At 32.8% G+C, this 9,311-nt stretch overlaps 1 protein-coding gene across 1 annotated transcript; it reads right to left on the bottom strand.

The window, feature by feature from the left end:
• Positions 1-6,888: 6,888 nt before the first annotated feature.
• On the bottom strand, positions 6,889-8,827 carry LOC102600511 (extracellular ribonuclease LE). The gene is made up of 3 exons (XM_006355040.2): positions 8,397-8,827; positions 8,081-8,236; positions 6,889-7,473 (listed from the first exon to the last, which is right to left on the bottom strand). Exons 1-3 carry the CDS (start codon positions 8,505-8,507, stop codon positions 7,048-7,050), a joined length of 693 nt encoding a protein of 230 aa, XP_006355102.1. The 5' UTR covers positions 8,508-8,827; the 3' UTR covers positions 6,889-7,047.
• Positions 8,828-9,311: the final 484 nt, after the last annotated feature.

Raw genomic sequence — 9,311 nt, 5'->3', positions numbered from 1 at the left:
TTAAAACTAATAATGAACCCTTTAGTTGCCACAATTTGCTGAAATAGTGTCAAAGCATCCAAGAAGCTTAAAAGCTCACCCAAAACTCATTTGGCACTTCCCGAACACAAACCAAATATGCTACTAGCTTGAAAATGACATTTCGGACTCAATGAAATCGTCGGAATTTGAATTCGAGATCTCTTTGACCCGGTATCCGATAAGGTGTCAAGAAACTAACTTTAGGCTCAAAAACTCGAAACGCACTCGGGGCCTCTAAAAATTCAACCAAGACTCATTCTAGACTTAGAATCACCCCCTGAATCCAACGGTGCCCTCGGAATTCCATTTCGAGCACCGGAACCTCGTTTGTTGACCAAAGTCAACTCTTGATCAAATGAAATTTTGGCAACTTAGGACCTCAAATCTTCGTTTTAACTCCAAATTCGACTCCGTAAATTCTCATAGACCCGTTTCGACATTCTAAAACTGCTGGAATCAACGGAAATCCGATTCGAGTCTCGAAACTCCAAATGACTCGAAATAGCACTTTTAACCAAACTTTAACTCTTAAAAACTCAACTTTTCATCAATTTTCCTTCAAACCAACTTCGAAAATACAACAATTAGGACTCGGGGCAACTATCGGGAAGGGTAAAACGGTCATTTTATGAAAATTTCCAAAAATGACCTTTAGGGTCATTACAGTACACATTTATGGTTTAGAGGTATTTTCACACACAAACACCCCTTCAACTGATACTAGGGCATTCCACCCCTCCCCCTTATCTAAAGGCCCAATGAATTGGATCTGACTCTTATATTATGTCAAATTTCATTTTGAACCTTATAACTCACACCTTAAGAATTAGATCAATGGAAAAAAATAATAATCTTAAACCGATGCATGTGAGATTCAATCCATTCATCATATACTCCTTTGTTACATTTTACCCGGCCTAAGTTAATTTGTGCTTCTCTTTAAAAGGTATTTATTAAGTAAATTAATTTAATAAATTAACATTGTTAATTATATACTGTAGATTGACATGAATTTTATTTTATTTAGAAGCAAATATTTGTATTTTTTTTATGACCGTGGTGTTCGGGTCAATTTTTATCCACCTCAACTAATTTTACGAGATACCTGTCAATTCCACCAGCAACAGATATCAGGTAAGCAAATATATGTATTAAGCCCCACTAAATATATATAAATTGATAATGAACTCACTTATCTCCTGAAATTAAAAAAAAAACTCACTTATCAGTTTATACTGATTAGTTTGAGATCATTATATGAATTTATAATTTTCAAATTTTCAAATTTTGAATTCACCTAATGTTAAAATAAGAATTAAGATTAACAAACGCATTTAAATTATCTCAATTTTGAGCTTCATACCCTAAACTATTGAGAATTTGAACATTTTACCTGAACTATCACCTAATGATTAGCAAAACACACCTAGGCGACTAGATCAAATGTTTTTTCACAAACGCTTTAGCGCGTTTGACCATAAAATCTTCGTCCACCTACTATATATAAAGACTCTATTAGCTATATATATATATATATAGTAACGAAAAGGTTGCTGTCTCGCGACCTGCAGAAGTAAAGGAACAAACAAGCAAAATTCATATTTAAAACACACACTCTTTCTCTCTCTTTTATTTTTATCATCCGGTGGTCCGTATCCTCTTTAAGCTCAACTAATTCGATCTGTTCCAAAATTTTACATTAGGTATAAAATGTTTCCGATCTATACATATTAAATATATTGTTGGAAGTAATAATCTACTTGGGTAAATTTTTGCGAGGCTAAAATTAAAGTGTTTGACCAAATTTTTATTTTAAAAAAATAAGTACTTCGGTAAAGTAGCAGAAGCAGAAACTAAAAGATGTGTAGTTTTTTTGCTAAAAACACATTTGAGGAAAAAAAAAATACTAAGAAACACTTTTAAAAGTTTAGATGAATATTAATTAGAGATGCTTAATAATGTTTTTTTGTTATAAAATATAAGCTCAGAATAATATAATAAAGAGAAGAAGACAAGCTATAGAGATAAAGAAGATGACTTTTCTTCTTATTCAAGTGTATTTCAAATGGTGAGTGATATCTCTATTTATAGTGTTGAGATATCACTCCCAAAGGTCACCAAAGTAGTAGATACATAGTTATCCCCTAAGGTTCTTATCACCTTGGAAGCACCCATACATGAATCCAATTAATTCTTTAATAAATCTAATGGATAATCCACACAATGCAATGGATTATAACACTTTTAAATTTATTGTTTAAATACAAGTTGTTTCTCGTAAAAATATGATTTTGTTAAAAACTTTTATAAAAAAACAATTTAAAAAATAATTTAATTTTAAAAACGTAGTCAAACATGCAATAAATTTGTTTCAGGAAAACTACTAAATAGATGTATCAAATTAATGGACTTTAATTGAGTCTACACTTGTACATTTTGCGACCACACAGGATTTTCTTCTTTAACATTAATTTCTTTATTGTTATTATTATTATTATTATTGAAATGCATTTTGACAAAAAAAAGGTATGTAGTCGAACTTCAATATGAATAATATAAAATAAAAAAAATAGTTTATATTTAGTTTGGGAAATTTGATAGAAAGAATTAAAAAGGAAAAGAGAAACAAATCGTTTTCCAAAACGAGCAACAGAAGTTCGTATAACCTAAAGTTCATTTATTATATTGTGAGGTCACAAACAACGTAATCAATTCAAAATCAGTTAATCATTTTCATATTGTTAATGTAATGAACATAACGTAATGGAAATAGCAAAAGAGATGATCAAATTGAAATAAGAATAAGGAGGGAATGATAAGATTATTATTAAGCTTTTCGATTAAAATCGCAAAAATTAAAAAGCTATCAACAATTGAACAATAAAATATGTATAAAATGTGTAATATGGTGTATTCAAATGTCCAAAATGAGGTGAGTAAGGGGAATTTAGAATGAGCTATGTCTATCTGTTTTCGTTATAATTATCTATTTTAGACGTTACATGACTGACATTATGGTTAGAAAATGAAATTATGAATATCTCAAAATTTGGTTGTTATTTGCATTATCATCTATCTGAGGCACACTGTCACACCCCAAATCCGGATGTGATGGCACGTGTCCATTTTCCACCGGACACGTCAGCCTAACCCACCCACACCGACATGTGTGGAATTGAAGAAATTGTTTGTCACATCCCAAATCCGGATGTGATGGCACGTGTCCATTTCCCACCGGACACGTCAGCCTAACCCAACCACAACGATAGAGAAGTAGAAATACGAGAATAAAAGATAATAAATAAGCGGAAGACTTTAATTAAGACTCAACACTACCCAGAATTGGTTGTCACATGTACAAACCTCTAAATACGGAATTTGAATAAAAATATACAAGTCTCAGAGTATAGTTCTCGAATAGAACAAAATTGAAAGTAAAGATAACTCAAGGGCACGTCTGGAATGAACCGCTACCTCTCAAGTAAGTCTGGAAGCTCTAATCTGAAGATGAGTAATAAGCCGGATCTGATAGAGCTGTCAACCTACACAACTGTGTAGAAGCAAGGGTGAGTACCAAAAGCAATAGGTACTCGCAAGTAACACTAAACTAAGCTAAACTAGCAGCTACAAACAACTTCTTTCAATCCCAACCGAACCACCGAAACTTCAATCTAGCAGCAAACCAACCAACCTATACTAAACAGATCATATTCAACAGCCAGAACCAACAGTATATCCTCATCAACCTCAGATCAACAAATAAGAGCAAGTAGATCAAATTTCACATAAGAAGGGTAAACCGATACAATCCACACATCACAGACAAAGATAAGGCAAATGCGATGCAAAATGCAATAATGATGTCATGTAGTCGTGATGCATGTTTGTCCTACGATACACATCTGTTGACGTAATCAGTCTGCGCTGAATACTCAAATCAGAACCCATGGGGGCCACACATGGACCATGTATCACCGCCGGAACCAGATCCCATCGGCATCCAAATCGCTAGCCGGAGCTAGTCTCAACTGTGTCTCATATCCATCCATCCTCATATCAGTGTCTCAGAACTCATGCAACAGATAGTTCACACATGGGATGAATAATGAATATGCACATGTCATCAATCACAATCATATCACGATCACATCATAGTATTACACATCATCTGTTTCAACATCAATGTCTGTATCAATCATAGCCTACTCATGCTCTTCTATCCCCTCAATATCAGTTATCACATGACTTATTCAACAAATTCAAGTTACATATAACACATTTAGCTCGTTTTATTTCCCCATCTTTCATTTACAACAATTTCAATCAACAAATAAAACCCATCCTCAATCCCCCTTACTCCCCAACACAATTAGGAAAGTAGTCATGCGTAGTCTAAGAGTTTTACAAAGTTTGGAAGCCACTTGCCTTAAAACGAACTCCAAAAGTTACTTGACTTGAGCCTTTCCTTTCCGAGTATAATCCGGATCACGATAATCTATTCAAACAATTATTCACAATCACAATTCGAGTCCAATGACACCAAAATCAAGAAATTTAGGGGAAAAGGGCAAAACGGTCCAAAAGTCTCATATCGGAAAACGATACCCAAATCTGGAAATTTTTTATGTAAAATGATCCTTAAAGTATTTGGAAGCTAATGGTGAAAACCAATTTGAAAACGGAGTTGAAATCAATTCACAAACTCAATTTGAAGGAAAATCCTCGTTCTTGAAGAAGCCTAAAATATTCGGATCCGAAACCCCGACTCGAAAATGAAATATTTCTTGAAAAACATCTTACCCATGCTTAGATAAGTTCAAATATGAAATTTCATCAAAAACGGAGTTAAGATCGACCTTGAAATTCTCAATTTATCAAACTTTAACTTTACCGGGAAAGTCCAAATTGTACGCGGTTAATATGATGAAAATAATCGATGAATCAATAATTTATGTTAAAATCAGTTTATCCATAACATAAGGATCGTAAATATACCTTTTTCATAAAAAAGGGAGTCCAAATCAATAAAACCCCAATTTTTCCCAAGAGATTTACGGATAGGAAAAAAAATCAGATAAAGAAATTATGAGAAAATGTCGAATTGAAGATTGAATACTAACCCTCATATTAATTCAAGAAGAAACCCGTAAGAATCACTCCATTCCGATCTCTAGAACTCCCGATATGCTCAAAATACCAAATGAACACAGTCTGTGATTTTTATAACAGTACATGGCTGTTATGCACCAGAAAAAACAGCAGTTAATCTTTCACTAAAAAAGGCCGTAATTTCCTCATACGATAGTGAAATGACCCGATTCTTTATTGTAAATGTCTTATATAATGATACGGACCTGCTCGTTCAATCGGAGCTCAATTTTATGCTCGTTGCCCAGTCAAATATCATTTCTACTCGGTAAACAATTATTTCTTATTTGCGAAAAAAGTCCAATCTCGGGTTAGCGAAAATGCACCAAAATTTTTCAGATAAGTCCTATAATTCATGCTCAAAATTTCAGAACCTTCGGAATAGTTTTTCGACCTTTAAAACTAATAATGAACCCTTTAGTTGCCACAATTTGCTGAAATAGTGTCAAAGCATCCAAGAAGCTTAAAAGCTCACCCAAAACTCATTTGGCACTTCCCGAACACAAACCAAATATGCTACTAGCTTGAAAATGACATTTCGGACTCAATGAAATCGTCGGAATTTGAATTCGAACTCTCCTTGACCCGGTATCCGATAAGGCGTCAAGAAACTAACTTTAGGCTCAAAAACTCGAAACGCACTCGGGGCCTCTAAAAATTCAACCAAGACTCATTCTAGACTTAGAATCACCCCCTGAATCCAACGGTGCCCTCGGAATTCCATTTCGAGCACCGGAACCTCGTTTGTTGACCAAAGTCAACTCTTGATCAAAATTTCACAATTTTTGCAACTTAGGACCTCAAATCTTCGTTTTAACTCCAAATTCGACTCCGTAAATTCTCATAGACCCGTTTCGACATTCTAAAACTGCTGGAATCGACAGAAATCCGATTCGAGTCTCGAAACTCCAAATGACTCGAAATAGCACTTTTAACCAAACTTTAACTCTTAAAAACTCACTAAAACTGTTGGAATCGACGGAAATCCGATTCGAGTCTCGAAACTCCAAATGACTCGAAATAGCACTTTTAACCAAACTTTAACTCTTAAAAACTCAACTTTTCATCAATTTTCCTTCAAACCAACTTCGAAAATACAACAATTAGGACTCGGGGCAACTATCGGGAGGGGTAAACCGGTCATTTTATGAAAATTTCCAAAAATGACCTTTAGGGTCATTACACACACCTCCAAGTCTATATAGACGGATCACTCCGGACCAGTGCGAATGAACAAAAGCAGGTTTTTGAGAGCTAATTTTTGAAAGTCAAATAAGTTTTTGATCTGATTGACATTAATTGACTTCTCGTTTTACTGAATCCTCTCTTCATTTGCCACGTGTCCGGTCAAATAATCTGTCCCAACATACTTTCCATATTGTTTTTCAGTTATATTATTTACTATATAACGTTTCTAAGGTAATGACTAATGACAACAACGTACACGGCACCATTGTTCTTGTTCTAGTTGCCACGAATAAAAGAATGTCACTTTACTAGTTGCAACGGTATTAATCTACTTAATTTAATCCCAAAAGTTACTATATGTCTTATTTATACAATTTAATTTCCATGACAAACGAAAATTTATCACCTTACTATCTACGTCTCCGACTTCGTGTATAGCGATTTAAATTATGACCTTTTGTCTATTGAGTTGTCCCATTTGAAACAAAATATATTAAAAGATTAATAATAATATACTTTAGTGTTGAGTACTAAGAACAAACGACAATTTTTAGTATGTTATTGCATCCAAACAAGGCATAACCTTTTTCCAATGATTAGAACATGTATTATATTACTAACCAAGAAATAGTACAAAGGAAAAACAACAAATTTAGGCATATGACATAAGGCTAAAGAACAAATACTAGTTTAAAATGTTGGGAACTCAATGCTTGTGCCACATTTCCCTCCAGGGAAAATAGGGCACTCGATGAGATTTGAACCCGAGCCATCAACACAAATATAAACCTGGTATAACTGACTGTTACCCGATTGATCTACATTACATTGGATCCAAGGAGTGTATCCAATCGCGCTTTTAATTGCATTTCTAATGTTGACCAAGTCATAAGATTTGCCGTCAGGGTGAATGTCAGCACCTTGAAGAATTGACAAAAGATCAACTTGATTCTTGAGATCAAGAGTCTTCTTGAAATAAGCATGTTGGTTTGTGAAAACAGATTCAGCACAAGTGCCATGTTTTTCCCATTCATGTGACCAAAATGTTGAGCCACTACCACTTGGGCATGCTAGTGTTGGCCAATTTTGCTGCATTCTACTAATTAAGTCAGAAACCTGTCGAGTCAATTCAAGAACTTGTGAGTATATAGTAATGAAATCAGAAATTCATATAAGGAGATTCAAAAAAATGTTGAACCATCACACCTATGAGTTGAACTAATGATCTAAAGAAAATCTTGAACCTCGTATATAATTACACTAGAGTCTTTTCTTATATCAAGGAATTCAACCCTTCATATATAATCAAGAGAATTCATTTTCGTCATATATATACCGTCTAATTTTTTGACGAAGGAGACTCAATTAAACCACTAGAATCTTTTTTTATGCCAATAAGATTCAACAATTCATATATAACAACAAAAATATCATTTTGGTCATACTTGTGAACCTTGTACTTTAAACCCCTTGCCTTCCTTTAAGATCCGCCCCCAGAATTCTATGAGTTCAATTGAACCTTGTACTTTAAACACGAATAATAGAAAAATAGTAGTGGAAAAAAAGCTAAATTTTTAACAAAAAATTAAACTTTGAACCCTAATTCAAAAACATAACGAGTTCAGTACTAAAAACCCAATGACTAACCCGAAATATTTAAAACTTGAATTCACCTCTGGTGACATCAATTAGAATAAGAATATGTTTCTAGAATATTGAATACCTGAGATTGGTCATAAGGATTGTTTGGATCACAATTTGATGGATAAGTCCCATCATTATTATTAGGCCAAAGTCCATGAATTCCAAAATCTGCTGCTGGTTTTCCAGTTGTAGGGTAACAACAACTTTGTTTAGTGTCACAGTATGATCCTGGCCACTACATAAACAGAAAAAAAAATATATATTGATTATAATAAAAAAATTATATCCGAAATAGTCTCTCGACCCCACAAAAATAGGGATACAATAATCTGCGTACATTTTAACCTCTCCAGACTTGAAAAAAAATGAATCAACTAAACAAATTAGATGTGTACCTGTTGAACAAAGTAGAAAAAGTCAAAATCTGTAGCAGCATTGAGGACTGATAAACATTGTGTAATAATCAAGAAAATCAAGAACAGAGAAAAGGCTGAATTAGAAGCCATTTTTTTTTTTTGCTTGTACAAAAAAAATATTAATTTTTGTATTGGTAGTGATTTGATAAAGTGATTTGGGGGTTTTATTTATAGGAAAAGGATAATAAATGAAAGGTGTGAACAGTCTAACTTTTTAAAGTGTGAAATTGAGAAGCTTGATATTATAATATGATTTGGATTTTGTATCCTTTATTAGTGTTTATGATGTTGACACAATTGATAAGATGCCAATTATTGATTTTTGGTATATTCTAAAGTATATTTTGTATAATAATAATAATAATGTTATTTTAATATGTTGATTTGGGCTGATTTTAAGGAAACATTTTTACTTTTATTCCTTTTAGAGAACCTTTTCTCAAATCTTGGAAAGATGGAAAGTTGTCAATAAAGTAAGTTCTTTGTATTAAGATAGAATACGCTCTGGCTTAGATTATTTTTCGTGAATTTTAAAAATAATTATTTATTATTTTAAAAGTTTAAGATAATTTTTTTTATTTTTACTAGTAGTTGTTTTTGAAGATTATAAATATCTTAGTAGAATAAATATTGAATAAAGAGATTATCCGGTTTGATCAAGTTTTTAAAATCATTTTATTTTTAAAAGGGGCTCTTTCAATAGTGATTTCAGAAAAATACTTTTTATATGAGAAGTAGTTTGTGTTTGACTGATAAATTTAAAAAAAAACATTTTAGAGCAACAATTAGTGCTTGGTTAAATTTAAAATGTACTTTCTACGTATATTTATTTTTCTCAAAAGGGTTTTCAGAAAATAATTTTACAGTAAAAATCACGTTTAAGCTTATAAAAAC

This window comes from Solanum tuberosum, unplaced genomic scaffold, assembly GCF_000226075.1.
Source record: "Solanum tuberosum cultivar DM 1-3 516 R44 unplaced genomic scaffold, SolTub_3.0 scf00192, whole genome shotgun sequence".
In the NCBI taxonomy this organism is placed as follows: Eukaryota; Viridiplantae; Streptophyta; class Magnoliopsida; order Solanales; family Solanaceae; genus Solanum; species Solanum tuberosum.
Note: the sequence above shows the minus strand (reverse complement) of the source record. Positions and strands in the feature narration are given on the sequence as shown.

Excerpts from the sequence above, each read along its gene's own strand:
- LOC102600511 (XM_006355040.2), bottom strand. The coding sequence starts at position 8,507 with ATGGCTTCTAATTCAGCCTTTTCTCTGTTCTTGATTTTCTTGATTATT. Across the intron at positions 8,237-8,396 it reads TTTTCTACTTTGTTCAACAG|TGGCCAGGATCATACTGTGA; the intron begins GTACACATCTAA and ends CTGTTTATGTAG. Across the intron at positions 7,474-8,080 it reads ATCCTTATGACCAATCTCAG|GTTTCTGACTTAATTAGTAG; the intron begins GTATTCAATATT and ends TTGACTCGACAG.